The 18,874-nt window shown below is 40.0% G+C and overlaps 1 protein-coding gene across 1 annotated transcript in view; it reads right to left on the reverse strand.

The window, feature by feature from the left end:
* xylt1 (xylosyltransferase I) overlaps positions 1 to 18,874 on the reverse strand; it is a 105,298-nt gene that overhangs the window by 9,942 nt on the left and 76,482 nt on the right. The window contains exons 9-10 of the mRNA XM_044113687.1: positions 9,789 to 9,987; positions 989 to 1,322 (exon numbers count right to left, since the gene is read on the reverse strand). Of these exons, the coding sequence (XP_043969622.1) occupies positions 989 to 1,322; positions 9,789 to 9,987 (533 nt within the window). The remainder of the gene's footprint in view (positions 1 to 988; positions 1,323 to 9,788; positions 9,988 to 18,874) is intronic.

Raw genomic sequence — 18,874 nt, forward strand, 5'->3', positions numbered from 1 at the left:
TAAAAATGATATTTTAATCAAGTAAGTTTTACTTTCAGCCCACGATTAATATCCTTGTTATGGCTCAAATTGTCTTACTAATTAATATTCAGATTAAAAGAAAGATTTAAGGACTGAAAATTTTGTTCATTAAAACAATTAAAATTTAGAATTAAGATGGACTTTTAAAAGTGGGATTCTGTGAAGTGGTTATGAACAGTCAGTATCTTACCTGAAGATATGACTAAGCAGAATTTGATTATGTTCTTTTGCATTACAGTCTATGCGTTTCATATGAAAGATCTTGTGTGTCTGGGTCTGTTTGAGTCAAATATAGCAAAACATGATTATGTTGCTTGGAGGGATTATCTAAGGAAAAAGAACAGTGGACAAGTATCAAAACAATGTCCCTGTAATTTCTACAATATCTCAGCTGTCTTAATTTCAGAGTAGTAACAAAACAATTCCTTGGAAACTGAAAACATTCTGTTTTAGATAAAGTATTACACAGAAAGGTTATCTGCAGACTACCATGCTGTTCACTGTAAAAATGAAGGTTTTTTTTTTTGTAATCATCAAAATCAAACGTGACATTTGATTGAATGTCAATAAAACTGAGTTTGGATGAACCTCTGAAACATTTGAGATTGAAGTCTTAGAATGGTAGAAACCAACTTTTTTTTTTACCTTCGCTCCATTTTAACAAGAAGTTGGTTTGAGCTAGCCGAGGGACCAAATCTAATCTATGTTCATTAGACTGAGGTCACACAGAGAGCAGCGACTGAAGGAAAGACACCGACTGCTGATTAAAGTGGTTTGTGGCTTCAAGGTGTACAAAAGTTTTCAAATGTTTCTGTTTTAAAACCCCCAAATTTTCCATCACACTGATCCTCGTAATGAGAAGGGAGAGAAATTGCTGGAGTTTTCTCTGGCTGAAATCAATGTCATGTTCAAGCTGTAGTAAATGAGAAATGCTGATTACAACAGAAGGTGTATGAGTGCCTCTCACCTTGTCTTATGGGCTGGTGCTTGTTATAGGCCAGCGGAACGATAAGGAAACGAATCTCGGCCACGGGGCTCCAGTTATGTAGGATTCGGACGTTCCAGACTCCGGGTCGCAGCGGCTGGTTGAGCGGCGGACGATAGTGGGTGAACTCTGCACTCGCGTCGATCAGGATGTCGTAGGTGGCTGCGATGACGTTGGTGGGGTCGATCCAGACCACGGTGACTGTGACGTTTGGGCCTTTGTTCCACTTCTGCATGCCTACCGTCTCATCCATGGGGCCCATCAGGCCACCGATGTTCCTGAACATGCGCTCTTTAGCGTCCCACTCTGTGCCAATCTGAGAGAAGCAAAAGGAAAATTGAGAGGAGTGAGCATAAAGACTTGTGGACAAATGAGGGCACCCCACAACAACCTGTGGGTTCTTCTCACATTTTTTAACAAGTAATTATTTAATATCAATTTGAACACTACTAACAGAGCTGAGTTATGTAAACATACAATAAAAGCTAAAGAAATGTTCAACATTTTTGCAAAATGCAACAACAAATGCATTTAGCTTGTTGTGCATTTGAAAGTTGAAGTGAGAGTGAATGCTCTTTTCACTGTATATGGAAGAATGGAGGACATTCAAAACAACTCACAACAAGCACATTTATCCTAAGAGCCGACCACAAGATCTTAGGGTTTAACTAAACCCTATAATGTAATTATAGGACCCACGGCAGATTTTTGCCACTGTGGATATGACAGCGTACACAGCCTGTACAATCAGCATAAACCTCAGAAACTGCAGAAGATTAACTTTCATGACGGGTGCGCTCTAAGAAAAACAAGAAGTCCACATTGAAGTTTACCAGAAAAACAAGATTTTCCAGGCCCGGATGTCTGGGAAAATGTCATTTTGACTAAAATTGAATTATTTGGACACCAGAGCAGAGGATTTTATTCTCAAACAATATACAGTACTCCAGGAAAAGAAATTCAAGTCAGTTATGAAGCAGGGGTGTGTAAGTGTCATGGTTTGTAGGCCTGGTAAGCCCACTATCACAGATTCTACCATGTTTCACAGGATTCCTGAGGAATACGACTACTAGAAGTATCTCACTGACGTTATTCCAGCCAAAGAAGGTCCAGCTTTGTTGATGTTTTATTCCAAGGAGTAATGAAAAATACATTTTTGGTGTCTATCTGTAGCTACAACGCTTTGTTTTTCAAACATAATCAATGAGGTCATTCATTTTAAAGGAAATTAATGTTTAATGTGGTATTCTAAACTTTTCACAACTGTGTATATGCTATAAATTCACTCATAGGACTTTATGCAGACCTGAATAATAAACAGAATGTCACTTGCTACAGAAACCTTTTTCTGCAGCAACACCAAACTTGCAGTAAATTATCACGAGAAGCAGTCCCCAGCATGATTTTCCCATCAGCCAAAATCTACCTCAATCATCACAACTGCCCTCCACAAGCCTGATCCGTTTCCTCTTCCACGTTTATGGTATTCTTTCAGACGGATGCTGCAACGCGCTGGATTGGGAGAGAGGCGAAAGAAACATGCGGTGACGCCCCAACCACATCCCCAAGGCGTGAGTGGCAGAAGCAGGCAATGAACACCTTTACTCACCGAGAGACAGACTCGTTCTAAACAGTGAAGAAGATTACAACCTCTGATCAGTGAATAAAAAGCCAAAACAGTGGAAGACTCTGAGTATATCTAGACGCCTCCATTATAGCCTTTTTTTTTTTGACAGGAAAAATCACGGCAGTCTAGAGAGAAGAGCTACATAAAAAGGGGCTTTCAAACGTTTCCACCAGCACTGGAAGAGGCTGCATTCTCTGTGACAATATATAGAGAAATAAAGTGAGAATAAAACTGAACAGGCAGTATCAGTGAGTAAAATATATCTGAATATGAATTAGAAGCATAAAGTACAGCTGTGGAATATGAAACAGGCTGACAGCTTGGATTGCACCAGAAGACTGCCTGAGGAACAACGAGCCTCTTCAGGGTATTATTTACCGAATGCTTATTAGCCTTATAGTTAGTGTTCGAGGATTTGCAAAGCATTGGTTTTTAACGTCAGTTTAAAAGATGCTGTTAAAGGGATAGCATAGATTGCTTGAAGTCAAATTATCTGATGTTTTCATTAGTAATGTTTATCTTCAGAGACGCAACAAGAAACTGGCTTTTGACAGTAACTGACCAAGCGCCGCTATGTGACCCGGACAGCAGCACTGCAGAACCTGGCTATATTTGAAAAGGCGTTTCAAAATGAAGTCAGCGATGGCACAGAGATGTAACAAGAACTGAATTTTTGACGGCTGCGTTGGACTTGGGAATGTTTGGTAAACTTTTGGGAATCTCAGAGTTGGGGTGCTGATCTAAGCATCCTGTGAATGCAGACAGATTATCGCCTTTGTAATGCTAATCGCTGTTTTCCATCGATTGCTCTCTTGCATGCACAACGCGACGTTTCCTCTGCTCCTAATATAAATTAATGACCACTTACAGCAACAAAATGACAAAAATCGTCATCCTTATGTCGGCACATATTGAAGTGGACTTGTTTGTCTGCTGCTGCTGTTTTTGTTGCAGTCCCTCCCTGGATCTGCAATTATGTTACTGCCTGTGGCGTCTCCTCAACTATCTCTCTTCATGCTGATGTGGGTTGAAGTGCAAAGAATCTCTTTTATTAGGGACACAGCCAGGGCACAGCGACAAAATCGTGTTTTATTTATCTGAAGGTTAAGTCAAAATTTTAGAAAACAATCTTATAGTGTGTTAGTTTTTCAAGTATATACCAAACGTCTACTTTTTAGCGAGTGAGTTTTTCTAACCTAAGCTAAAACCTGTGTCTATGTTGAAAATGCCCTTGGCAGCAAAAAATGCTGTAAACCAATTATTACAGCTGCCAATGAGTCTTTTACATCCAAGTGGAAGACTTTAGTTGGAGGCCAAGCCATAGCATCTCAAACTGAATTTCAGTCATAAGTCCTTACTTTGACTAGACCACTGCAAAGCCTACATTTTAATTATTTATTTTGCCAATTTAAAATTTTCTTGTGGTGTGCTTTGGATAATGCCAATGCCAGCTGTGCCAATGGTGGAGAATCAACTTCCTGTTACAGGAAAAACGTTTAGCCACCGTCATCAGTGGCTATGCTAACTAGCTTGAGCATTCACAGCAGACTCGTGATATGCAGCAGAAAGCAAGGGAGAGAGTACCCATACACAAACATGATTGACAGAAATAAGATCCTCCTCCTGGCTCCGATTGGTCATTTCTGACTGGGAGCCGTGAATTTCTGCAAGTGGATGAAGGACAACTGGGAGGAGGCAGAGGAGCTTGATTTTTTTTTTTTCACTGATTATCCGACTCATATTACAAAAAACAACAACAAACAAACAAAAAAACATTTTGTAATGTAAAAGTTACATACTACAGCTTTAATAAATAAAATAATAATTTGAAAACTGCATTTTCCACTCATCATTTTCATCTTACACTAAAGTGTGCTTCTGTTTCACCATTTTTGTTTCAGAGTGTGACAATATATATATATATAAATAAAACATCTGAAGCAAAAGAACCCTTAAGACCCTGCAGCAAGAGTCTTTAAAATGTTTTTTTAGTTGAATTTGAATAAAGAAAGGATATTCGGATGGATGGATAGAGGGAGAACAAATCTAAACATCAGGGAAGCTAAATGAGTATGCAAAAGGAGACACGGAGCCATGAGGATGATGTGGAAGGCAGCAACACACACACACACACATTTACATGCACATATACACAAAACTGACAGAAAAAAATGCCTGGGGCATGCCGGCAGAAATGTGAGAGGAAAGTCTGCTTTTGGAAGCGCTCATTGTGACAATGGTAGCTGATTAATACAGCCTCACCCTGCTGGAGGATCAATGGCTGACTGGAACTGATTCAGTATTACATCCTCAGAGAGCTTAGATTGCTGTGCACGGTAAAAATAGACATTACTTGCTTAAATGAAACCAACAGGAAAAGACGGAGATTCTTGGCCATCTGGTAAAGACACCTTGCTTTCATCTCAATTACTGGGGATTTTTCTGCCGTTCCAGCATCGTGGAGCGTGATCTGCTTTATATAGCAAATCAGCTGCCTTGTCTGGCTTTTGAATAGCTTTTTTGCATTATGCCAGATGGACACACACACACTGAAGCCTACAATCAAGCTTTACAAAGTTATGCAGTGTTATTGACTGAATGTTGCATTGTGTTCCAGGGAGAGCTTGGAAACGGCCGTCTAAACTTAAGGTTGCGGAAAACAAGGCAGCCTATGCTTACGCGTCGCAGGTAGGAGGGAAGCTCAAGAGACTTGCCCCTGGATCTTGCCCTCAGTTTATTCGGCAACAAGCATTGATTAAGTGCAACATACAGTAAATAATGAACAGAAGGTTCTGCTGCAGTCCAGACAGCACATTTTTCAAGCTGTTTCAAGCCAGACGAGTGGGCAGCATAGCCTTTAAGCTCTACAGGCCTTACTTTAACTGAACATGCATTTTAAGCATACAGAGTTTAATAGGAGGCACATAAACACTGCTTGACAAGCTGTCTGCCTAATAACCAAAAGCCAAATCCATTCCTTGAGAAGAACAAGAAGAAGAAGAAGAAAAAGAAGAAGACAGTATTATAAACACGCTGCTGTTTAGTTTGGGCAGCACCAGAGAAAAAAGGCTTCAATGAAAACGATTGAGTTGGATATGAAAAGTGTGTTGTGCCCATTTGTATTTAACCCTGTTTTCTCTGATACCACTATAAATAACGTATTAAACTAAACATCGCAAAAGTTCTGCGAGGTAACGCAAAAGAAAAAATAAATCTTCCTTGTCCTCTAGGGGGCGCCGTAAGATGTAGTTTTATGACTCACTTAAAACCCTATGCAGAAAACTAACAAAGGACACAACCCTGAACAATACCATGGCAAAACATGGTGGTAGCACCATCATGCTGTGGGGGGGCGTAGGTCCAAATAGTTAAAGGTTGCAAAAGTTTTGATATTTAGGCAGTGTTTCTCTTTCTGGCAGAAGACTATCCATACAGCCAGAACTAAATGGTTTGGTTTAGATAAAGCATATTTATGTGTTCGGCCTGGTGAAAATTCACACCTAAACCCAATTTGGAAATAGTGGAAAGAAGAAGTACTGGCACAAAAGTATCAGTTTCTAGATGCGTGAAGCAGCGAGACGCATGACGTGCAGTCAAAGGTAGTTCGACAAAGTGTTAACTTGAAAGGGCTTAAAGCAAATTTTTTTGTTGTTATTTTTTCATTTTTGACCTCCAACTGTCTCTCCAGTGATCTGAAGTTGAGCGTAACCTTTCTTAATGCAGAATAAAGAAGTTCAAATAGTTTGGAAGGTCTTGTTCATGGGTACAAATTTTAACAGGTTTAATGCAAATTTCGGCCAACAGTTTGTACTCAAACAACGTTCACAGCATTTTCTTATTACAATAGCTGGAAGTTTGATGGAAAATTAACTATTAACTTCTTCCAAAGCAGGCCAAAGAGAGATTACCTTCTGGCCCTTTTCAGCTTCAGCCTACAATGACCTCCACATTTAGCTCGTCACTGGCTGTGTGTCTGCTCATTAGGCTTTGGCTTAAGACCAATACCCAATTAAATCGCATGACCTCTCAGCAAAGCACAGCCTTATTTCTCTGGTGGATGATTGGCTTTTTTGAGGAACTATTACTGAACTGGCAGCTTTGTCATTACTCCCCCCCCCCTTCCCCCAGTGTTTGGATCCCTATTCTTTAATAGATCTCACTCTAATCACTCAAAGTTTTATGAAAGCTTGAAAGGAAGAAAGTTGGAAGGAGAAACTCCTGATTTAGCAACTTTTTATATTTCACTTTTATTACTTTCCTGAACATACCCCCTATATACAAACGCTCCCTCCACATCGCCAGCTTGCCGGCGCCAATAGTCTGACACCTCCATTAAATAAGGCAGGTCAGTTTGATCAATCAGGGGCATGGATAGTCTCGCTCTACATCTGGCTCTGTTTGAAACCACAGGGCATGAGCACCCCTGGAGGCTCATTAGTGACACTTTTTAGAGGAGGAAAATGAAACACAGGTGAACAAACTTCAGACTTTTACAAGAGAGGGATTCCAGGAGCAACGCTGACAGATTCCCACGGGGCTCTCTTTAACCCGCAGGGAAAGATTGATGAATGCTAAGAAAGACACGGGGCAAAGATGGATGTGACGAGACGGATGATGAGAACATGTGTCCAACTCTGAGGAAGAACTTTTGGCACCAAAACAGACTTTGGTTTATAGTTTAATCAATCTTAAGCGAGGCCCAGTAGCTTTTGATTGTCAAAAAAAGAACAGCAAATGGACAAAGTAAAAATGACTAATGACTTGAAAGTTATTCAGACCTCACCTTGAGCTTACAAAGTACAAATTTCAAACTGTCCTTATTTAGTTGACAAACATTAAGTCAGGATGAATAGACCTGTGAGTGAAAAACTAAGTACATCTCAGGAACAAAGTTTATCAATGTATCCCTGGATGCTAATTGTTGTTTTCTGTTGACTATTAGAGTTTAAATTTATTGCCCGACTCAATCCTGACCCAAGTCTCGGGTCAGATGAGGCCAGAGTTATTTGTTTGATGGTCAGGTCTGGGTTCGAACCCAGTGAGCAATCCTGCACAGCTTTCTTCCGGTTCGACCCCAGCAGAACAACCAGGTCAAGACTTTGACTGGGCCATTGCAGCACCCTGATTTCATTCTTTTTTGCCAATTTAATTTGTTTGCTGCTATGTTTGAGACCACTGTCCTACTGAGGGCCCAATTTGGTCGTGTGTCAGCTGTGAGACAGTTGACCTCACATTTGACTCTGACAGTATTGGTGTCCAGGTCCTGTGGCTTTGAAACGAGCCTGCAGCTTTGCTAGGCTGCACACACCTGCAGGGATTTGCATTTTCCACAAGAGAATAATCTATTTTAGTGTAGAGTGATGGATTTCAAATGGTTTAGAAATGGTTTTATAACCCTTTCCAGGTTATTGGCAGAAACAGTTTGGTCATTTACAACTTTGCATGGTATTTATCACACTTCATTACGCTTCAAACCCACACCTGAAAAAAACTCTGGCATTTATAGACATGCTGTAACCTTCTGATGAAGAGTGTCATGTCATATTTTGACTCCAAGGAAACACGAATGTCTGGATTATATTTCCAAGAGGTTTTGATCAAGTAATAAAAAAAATAGATTAACAAAATTAGGTACATTCATTGTATAGGACTCCTTTAATAAGCTCTGTGCTATTGGCTCTGTGAAACACAAGTAAAAGATTTTTTCCAGCACTGAATAAATGTACTTAAGCTAAAGCTTAGGCTACTAAAACAAAGAGCAAACTAATTTTAAGGCCTTTAATACATCTTTCCAGGGGTGCCCATAAATGTGAAGGGTACTGCGTGTATATCTGTATAAATTTTGGAACAATGCGCTATGAGCAAGGATAAAACTGGTTAGATTTACACAGCAGAGTAATAAACCTCTCAATGTCAAATCCGTGCAATAAGTGAAATACTAATTTTAACTGTGTTGGCTTCGAGTGCCTCTATATTAAAGGTGCAAAAAGAGCCATACCCGCGCCCAGGAGGCAGAGAAGGGAGAGCGAAAAGAAAGAAAGAAACGTGTCTGGCTTTGCACATATCTAAAGGACAGGGAACACGTTGTTCAGCCAGCCGTGTGGTTTATCTCAGAAACTACAGTTGTAAAACCTGAGTAATATGGTTCATATCTGCTAAGTTTACAAAAAGCACCGACCCTCTGCAGCAGCGTCGGGCTGTCTCATTTAAGCTCTTTCTGCCCGTTTTGACTGACAGACGGACAAACTGAGTGACAGTCAAGGCGCTGCAGCAGACGACGAATGCTTTCCAAAGCCTAGCATCCAGATAAAAGCCACCGCTCACATTGCTCCTCTGTCACTCACGGCTTCGCAGGCCTGACACACAGAATGCGTCTCTTTCTGATTCCTTCTGAGTCGGTGCCCAAAGGTGAACAAGGTGAAGGTGAGTCCAGGCGCGTGAGAATGTGCTGGTTGCAGACTCGAAACAAAGCAAACAAACTCACTGACAGATTTGTTGACATTTCTGCACCTCGCAAAGCAGGATAATGCCGGGAGAAAAAGGTAAATTTATATTTGCTCAGTTAATTTCTTTCTAGACTAGACTGGCTGTCGCATCACGGCTGAGTGACTGTATCCTAAACAGAAACAAAGATTAACATAACAACACAATCAGGGGAAGCATCCCGGTGTGAAGGTGAGGAGTCATTATATTAGCAGGCAACAAACGAGCGACACGTGAGGCACTCATCCCCGTAGACTCGGGTGCGTTCAATCAACTCACATTTTACAAGGCCATCACAGGCAATGGTTTAATTGTGTGAAGATGTGCTGCTATAACTATGGGCAATAAAGAAATGAATAAAATGTCACCGTAGCAATAAACTGCAAATTGTGTGTAATTCTAGATTTATTCTGGGGTATTTTTTGGCCTGAATACTCCCAGGTCTGCGGAATCAGAAAATTCCCCGTTTGATGACGTGAAGAAGGCCGAAAGATCTCAGTAGCAACCAACCAAGCTCTGATTTAAAAACGTTGAGAAGAAAAGCCAGTCGTATGTAGCTTGTCCTGCAAGCGTTACAAGGACATTTCTAAGCCACTGAGACTCTAGTAAACACTCTGATGTTCTTGATTTAAAAAAATAAAAATAATCAAACTATAAACAGATAAGACTCACCTCGGCAAACTGAAGACGGCTGAATGTGCTGCCTGGGAGCGTGGTCAGCTCAAAGTTCTTTTTGGGTGCCACCCAGGTCTCCATGATCTCCAGCTTGCTTGTTGCCAGGTTGGTGGCATGGTGCTTGACCAGGTAACCCTGGAACTGGTCTAGGTGGAAGTAGAGATGCACTGACACAGGGTGGCCCATTGGGAAATACCTGGCACAATAAAAAAAAAGGGATAAATCTATCAGAAAAACCTCGGACTATGGAGCAGCTTTTCACAGATAGGACTGTAAAAAGGGAGAAAGGAAGATTTTCAGGATTTATTTAGGTAATGTCTAGAGGGAGTCTGCCTTGCACATGCTAATGTGGCCAGATGCAAATGTGTACTTGCTGTAAAGGTTAGTGGGGAGTCAATGTGCTCTGTAATTGTGTGACACGGTGGACATTAATTCAATGACCTTTAAGAGAGATGTAATCTGTCAAAGACATGTCGACAATACAGATTATTCCAGGGAAGTGCTGGTCGTCGGCTGTTAAGCCCACACTTATGTGACTGGAGTTTATACGTTTTATTATCTGGGCCTGAACACTGAACATTATTATGAAGGACGCTATTATAACAAAACTACCCCTTAAATCATCTAACCTTGGTATTCTCATTACTTCCATAAGTACAGGTTCATCTTAGATAAGCATCAGAAACATGATCGGCCATTTAAAAAAGAAATTCAGCACAACATCTAAAAGGTGGGGCATTATTGTAAGCGGTGAAAAGATGGGTGTAACTTTTGGAAATCTCAGTATGACATACCCAAACAAGAAGGCATACCTACACTTACTGTCTTTTTTAGATTTGCTGCTAAGATTAGGCCTGATCAAAAGGAAAATAAAAATAGAACGCCCCTATAGGATATTTTTATACAGTTTAGGAATCTGTAAGTACTAAATATAACCTGATTTAAACATGCTTTTTTTTAGGCTCAGTGCAATTTACTGACTATTTTATATATATTTGACAGTTCATATGATTTGTATATATTTATTATGTCAATCAATCAATCAAATTTTATTTGCATAGCACCTTTCAGCAACACGGCATTTCAAAGTGCTTACATCATAAAATCACAAAAATACAAAGTCATAGTTACGCGTTTGTAATACTCACCTAATTTTTCATGCATACCTAATATCATTTGAAAGCAGCGTCAAAGATATCCATACATATATCATTAAAACTCATCCTTCTCTCTTTCAGATACAGGAATAAAAATAATTATGCAAGCCAAAATGCACTAGTGGTTGAGGTAACACATACCCAGCAGTGGTGGGTCGCCCTGATCTGACCTCACAAATGCTAAACACAGACCTAAACCTTGTGAAAATCCTCCTCAAAATAGCTGAAGCTCTAATAATTTCAAAGGTGCGGCCTACTGCTTCATGTTACGGCCTATCGCATTACAAATGGGATGCACTTAAAATTAAAGTTTGTGTAAAAGCAAGTGTCTCAAACCTTTGGTAATGTAGCGCACCTTAAAACACTTGTAAACCACAAAGAGAATAACGGCCAATAACATATCTATTGTTAAGTGGGTATGTGAGTACTGATGCAAAGAAAGGAACAAAGAACAATGTAAGCTGGCAGCACGGAGTTGAACTGGGTCATCCAGTTATCTGAAGCAGAATGAAGATCTCGCCCTGTGATTAGAGTGTTTATTTGTGCGTGGCTTCATATGTGGCAGAGGGCTGCCCTGAGGCCAGACAGCCGCAGCAACTTCTGGAAAAACATAAAAGGATTGAGAGTGGGCGATGTTGGGGGATGCTCAACAGCTGCTGACTGCTCATGTTCTCACTCCTTCTCACCCAGATTTCTGATCTCTGTGTATCCCAGACTCCTTATTCCACGTTTTTTTTTGTGTACACACACACACACACACACACGCACACACCTTAACACAAACACACAGTGTTCCCCCCAGCTCCCCTGTGCAGCAGGCAGCCTCATCAGTATTCAGCTAAAGCACCAAGAGTCAACCAGAGCTAGCAAATGCTACCCTGACAAGCAGAACAGCAAATACTTACACCCCCAAGGATTGCATTGCACACTCCCTGCAATCTCCTGCTTCGTTTTCTGTGTCTTTCTCCTTTCCTTTATTCCCCCCCCCCCCTTACAGCTCTCGGCGCTTTCTTTCACCTTGCTTTGCCTCGGCTCTCAGGTCTCGCTGACCTACCTTTTCAAAAAGCCGATACGAGAGGCTGCTCTGCCTCTCCAAGAAAGTCACAGCAAGCAGCTAAAAGATCCAAATCACTCTTCTTGTTCGTCTACTCTCTTTCACCATAGTCTTATGCCGAAGCCAAACCACCCATCTTGATGTATGCTTTGCATGCACACAGCAACAAACACCTCTGGCATATGAGAGCAAACTAAGCACAACAGGCAGTTCCTATTAAAAAAAAACTCCCAAGTAATCATTTTTGCTGTGACACGCTTCAAGGTAAACCTTGATCGATTGAATTACTTGGCTTCATCGGTAAAATTTCAGACCGATAAAATATAAAGACAGCTCAAGGCACGGGGCTTTGCATCGTTTCACTGGACTAATTACACGTTCAGTCATTATGCCGACAAACCAGAGAGGCCAGATATGTGCAAGTGTAATTTTTATTTGTCTCTATTTTATTTATCTCGTTGCTCTTAAAGCTTTTGTGTGCTTCTTCCAAACCGTTTCAATGAGCTCTATGAGAGATTATTAAATTTAAAAAAGCTTTTAATGCAAAGAAGGGAATGCAATGAATAAAAAATTTTATTTTTGAGAGAATCATATCTAAATGTTTGTTTTGTTTTTTTAAAAAGGCCTTAGAGAATCACTTTGTCACACTGCAGCAGAAGTATCAAACTACGGGGGGGAAAAAAAAGTGAAGATCCAAAGAAATTCTAACTTTCCAAGGACATTTTTCTGTTCAAGGAAAACCAGATGTATGTGAACTGTAGCATTTGTCAATCTTATTGAGACATGTCTTTTAAAGGCTTTTCTAACTAAATAACTGCTGTATAGTATGTTATATTTACAGATCAAAATAAAAAAATTTAAAACAGCCCCTACCTGAAGAAAGCCACAGTCTTTGATCAAAGTTTTATTTAGATTTACAAAAGTTAAGAAATATTGGTAGGCGAGTTCATTGTGATTGCTTCTTTCTTCTCTTTTCTCATATGAACCTTGCATGAACTTTTATCAAATATATGCTAAAGTAGCTCTCATTCCAACATTTTTCTTTTACTGTTGTTAACACATAAATTAGGTATGAAATTTATACAGATTAGAGTCTATTTAGCTGTAAAACATTTCAATGCACTTCATTCGGTGCATGTAAATATCTACAAACTGCAAATCCTGGACACCCCCTCTAAAAATTGTTTTATAATTAGTTCTTTTAATAGTTCAAATACTAAATACACCATAATAGGTTATAGTCCTAAAGGACCCCGGTCCTTAGGTTTACTTCAAACCTAAAGGACTGGGGGATTTTCTTACTTTTATTTTTACCTTACTTTTCTTCATCTCCAGGTTGAACCAGGGCAAAATGCCTGGGGACATTAGCAGTATTATACAACAACTTCAGTCTATAGTCTATAATGAAGATCAAACTGCTGGAGGTGAACTTTGAGATCAACGCTACCTGTGGAAACTCTTCCTCAAATCAATGGAGAGACCGTACGCCCTGCATCAAGCGGCCCACCCTGGAACGCTCTGGGATGCCAAGCCGAAGCAAAAGTCTCACACTGCAGATCCGATGAGGCGACTGACAGGGAGAACCCCTCACCTGGACAAATCATCTGAGCCGAAACCCACCTTCAACCTCAACTAAAGAAAAACAAACAAGCAGCTGCAACCAAAACGGCTCCACCGACTCCGCTCCCAAGGACAAAGCGACCAGCCCAAACCTCAAAACATTCTGACTCCGTGGGAATCCCACTGAAAAACAGATTTTCTGCAATCCAGCCTGAGCCTCTGCGTGAAACCTCGCCTTCAAAACATCAACAATGAGGCAAGACAGACACATCCACCCCCCAAAACGCCGAAGGACAAAGCGACCACCAGGAAAATGAAAGGTACGCCAAAAGTGCTTATTGTTGGAGATGAGGCAGTAAATGGAATCAGTTATATTTGCCATCCCAAGAAAACAAGAGTGATTTCTTTTCCTGGTGACAATGTAACTGATTTAACTCAAAACGTTCTCTCTCTACCCAATGGTCAGCCAGATATTGAGACTTTAGTTGTGCATGTTGGAGCCAACGATCTCTGGCAAAGCAAAAATCTGAGATTCTGAAAAAGGACTTTAATATTCTTCTTAACACTATGGGAAAATTAAAAATGAAGTTATTTCTCAGTGGTCCAATTCCATCACCTCAATGGGGAGACGGAAAACACTCCAGGCTGGGCATGATAAACAAATGGCTGATTAAAACCTGCTCTGCCAGCTCAGTGACCTTCATCGATCATCTCTGGATCTACTGGCAGCACTTTCACCTTTTTGGAAGAGACGGACGCAATCTTGATAAACATGGGATAAAGCTACTCACTGCAAACCTTTTTTATTTTATCAACAAGGACAGCAACAACAAGGCTCAAGGATGTTTGACTAGGATGCAACCCTCCGTGTATCAGGAGCCAAAACAAGCTGATACAACATCGACTGGAGACGAAGCGACTGGTTCCCTTCCTCCTTCCCCCCTCCCTCTCTGCTCCCCCACTCATTCACAGGATTTACAAGATACCTATGAAGAAATGTCTTCTGGACCAGAGTTTCTTAAATGTACAGATGGAATGAATCAACAGGTTCGCCTTGGCACGTCTCTCCTTAGCACTCATGTAACAGACCTCACTTCATTTAAGCCGCCTGCCTCTGACTTCCCAGAGGATCCATCACTCTGCGTTTCTGAGGTCTGAGGCCGGGGTCCAGATATTATCTTTACATCCGTCTTAGTCCAGAATGTGTCTGGCCCCCCGGCACTGCAAAACAGGACATTACCTGTCCAGATCACTACAAGAAGATTTACAAAAAACAGAAACATAAAATACAGCGAACCTAATTCAAAGCTCAGACTGTTCCCCTGCCTAAAGGAACCTCAGACTCAAGAACGTTTGGCCTCCAAGTCACCAAAACTACCTCTTTTAAATACCAGATCTCTCTGTGCTAAAGCTCTATTAATTAATCGATATCACTGACCATAATATCGATGTTATGTTTCTGACAGAAACATGGTTGAATGACAATAATGAACCGATCGTACTAATTGAATCTGTGCCACCTAACTACAATTTCTTAAGTGAGAATAGAAAACACAAAAAAGGAGGAGGCGTGGCTTCAATATTTAAGAATACTGTAAATAGTAGTAAAATTTCCTTGGATCACGTCACCTCTTTTGAGCATCTTGGAATAGAGGTTAAAGGCCACAAACGAACTTTAACACTAACTTTATACAAAACATAAATGGAAAATTTCTTTACTGACTTGAATGAGCTTCTATCTCTCATATGTATTGATTATGATTGTTTAATAATTGTTGGTGATTTCAACATTCATGTTGACAACTCCCAAGACAGAGGGGCTAAAAAGCTCTCCAATATTTTAGAAACATTTGGTCTAACACAACATGTCAAATGAGCAACACACACTCAAGGACATACACTGGACCTGGTTATCAGTGAGGCTGTGAATATTTCCAATGTCTCTGTAACTGATGTCGCCCTGTCGGATCACTTTGCTGTTATCTTTGAAAGTTCTTTATCCTTTAATCCACTTGGACAAACAGCAACCATCACAAAACGTTCTCTCACTGAAAGCACAGCAGAAACATTTAATCAAATCTACTCTTCTTCCTCACCCTTAAGCTCTAATGACGTAGATAAGTTGGTAAATGATTTTCAGTCAAAAGTTTCAGATATCATTGATTCCATTGCCCCAATTAAAATGAAGGTTGGGTCTGGTAAGAAGAAATCTCCATGGAGAAATGCACAAACAGTTAGATCTGCAAGACAACTCTGCTGTAGGGCAGAACGAAAATGGCGTAAAACTCAACTTCACGTTCATTATGACATCTATAAAGAAACACTACGTTACTATCATTTAACACCCAAACATGCAAGACAGGCCTTCTTTGCAGATGTCATGAACAAAACCATTAACAATGCTCGAGCTTTATTTGCAACAGTTGACAGGCTCACAAACCCTCCTATGACGTTACCACCTGAATTTCAATCCAATGTCGCCTGCAACCAGTTTTCCAGCTTCTTTTCAGAGAAAATTTTAAAAATCAGAAGATTAATCTGCACATCCACTATAAAGCCAGTATGAATGCTGTGCCCAAACAAAACAAATACAGGAAAAATTACCCAATTTCAACTACTTAATTATAAAACCCTAAAGGAAATTATAAGCCAACTCAGCTCCAGTTCCTGCTGTCTGGATGTCCTACCCACACATTTCTTTAACAAAGCTCATCTTATAACAGGAAATAATATTAGCTACCTTAACTATGCAGATGACACACAGCTCTACATTATGATGTCACCAGCTGACCTTTGACCCCATCCAATCACTGAACAAATGCTTAGAACAGATAAATGTGTGGATGTGCCAAAACTTTCTCCAGCTGAACAGAAACAAAACTGAAGTTATTATTTTTGGACCTAAAGAGGAACGATCTAGAGTCGGTGCACAGCTTCAGTAATTACAACTAAAAATCAGCGATCAGCCCAAAACCTGGGAGTAGTGAAGGACTCTGACCTGAACATTCAGAGTCACATAAAGATAGTTACAGAGTCGGCCTTCTATCACCTGAAGAACATTTCCAGGATTAAAGGACTAATGTCTCAGCCAGATCTAGAGAAACTCATCCATGCGTTTATCTTCAGTCGTATTGATTAGTGTAACGGCGTCTTCACAGGTCTGTCCAACAAATCAATCAAACAGCTGCAGCTGATTCAGAATGCTGCTGCTCGCGTTCTCACTAAAACCAGGAAGATAGAGCACATAACACCAGTTTTAAAGTCTCTCCACTGGCTCCCTGTAGCTCAAAGAATAGACTTTAAAATACTGTTGTTAGTTTATAAATCACTGAATGGTTTAGCACCACAATACATTAAAGATTTGCTGCTGTTGTATCAACCTTCCAGAACTCTTAGGTGTTCTGGTCCTGGTCTGCTCTGCATCCCCAGAACCAGAACCAAACGAGGAGAAGCGGCATTCAGCTTCTATGAACCACAAATCTGGAACAAACTTCCAGAAAACTGTTTAGTATTGTATCTGAAATGTAATCAATTACAAATTTAATGATTGAAATGCCTTGCTGCTGAAATGTGCTATACAAATAAAATTTGATTTGATTTGAATATGCATTAATGCGCCCAGTGGAAATGGACATTGCATAGGACACTAAGCTAAAATCGTCTTTTTCTCCACTCTTGGGGGAACAGCCAATCAATACCAATGAAGTTCTTACATTTTAGAGCTGCTGTTCAGTGTTGTTTCATGTTGCCACAACATGTTAGTGAAAATACATTTTCACTTACTGATGAAAGACCTAGAAATTTACTTGCTTCATCACAGACCATGGGAGCTCAGGGTTATAAGAGTATGCTGAAGAGCAGCATTCAAATTATGGTTCACATTAGAATATAATATATTCTTGGGAGGACAAGAATGTTCCCCTTCTCCAACTAACTACTGTGATTATGGCAGGATTCTACAATTTGGTATTTTTATTAATAGTTTCACTTAGTAGGAGTATAATTTGCTGATGTAAACGCTCACACTGTCCCTGAGCAACACAGACAAACAGGATTAAAAGCTCAAACAGGATGAATGAATCTGTGAAAGTCCTGTCACTAAAGATACTGCTATGTATTTTCTCATTTAACTTTCTCCTTTTGCAGAAAGTCATTCTTGCTCCTTTCACCCTCTGATGTTTTTCCTCAGAGTCTGCAGGCTCTCTGCTGTAAATCAAAGAAATTGCTGTAATGGCCGTAAAGCCTAGAACATAAACATAAACCTGAGAAAAAAACGATTAGATTCCACCCTATGACTTAATTTAGCTCTGGATCTGGACTGCATTTACTACATGGTGGGATATTTTTGAACAACACCTGTTTATACATTTTAGTTCAGTTTTGTATTTTTAACCCGCTTTATGACTAGATTGCAACTATAAGACTTTCATCCATTTATTTTGTCTCTCTGTGACCTTGTGTTTTTGCTCATGCATTGATCCGTTTTTATAGCTTTAGAACCATCTTTGTATTGGCGTGTCTGGGTTATGTTTTCTGACTCTGGTCTTTTAGTATTTATGATACAGCAATATAGAGGAGTCATGGCTTTTTGCTATAAAGCAAAAACAAATACCCGAATATGTGAGGAGAATTAAACTCACTGTAAAATGCAGCAGGAAGTTGTAACTGAAAAAATAAGTAAAGAAAATTTTTCTATCCTTGTTTATTGTCGCAGGATTATGAGGGAGTTTGTCGCCTTTTTCCCGGCGGTCATTAGGTGAGAGTTCAGGGTAGATTAGTCATAGCTGCATACTTCTACTCTCACATGCACAATTTTGTCTCAAATAGACACACATCATTTGTGACCTCTGGGTTTTTAACCATTTACAATTGTCCCCAATGCTTCAATTAAAAAAAAAAAAAAAAGCACTACGTTGCCAAAAAGCATTGGGTCACGACTCCAAATGAATTAATTCAGTTGCTTGAACCAGATAGTAGAAAGGCTAATTGGAACAGCTCCTATTACATACCATACATTTATTTTTAGGTCCTCAAGACACACTGCCTGGCATGTTTTAGATGTTTTCCTGCATCAGCACACTTGATTTCAATTGACGTCTGATTAACAGGGGTTCGCTGAACTGCAGTCATCTGAATCAGGTGTGTTAAAACAGGGAAACATCTAAAACATGCAGGGTGATGTGTCTTGGGAAATGCTGCTCTTTGGAAAAAATCCAGTGCCTGAATTAAAAAGAAATAATAAAAAAAAGTCCTTTTTTTTGGTTTGACGTATGGAAACCATGAAATCTGTCTTCCTTTCGTCTCTTCCTTTT

This window comes from Gambusia affinis, linkage group LG04 (assembly GCF_019740435.1).
Source record: "Gambusia affinis linkage group LG04, SWU_Gaff_1.0, whole genome shotgun sequence".
NCBI lineage: Eukaryota > Metazoa > Chordata > Actinopteri > Cyprinodontiformes > Poeciliidae > Gambusia > Gambusia affinis.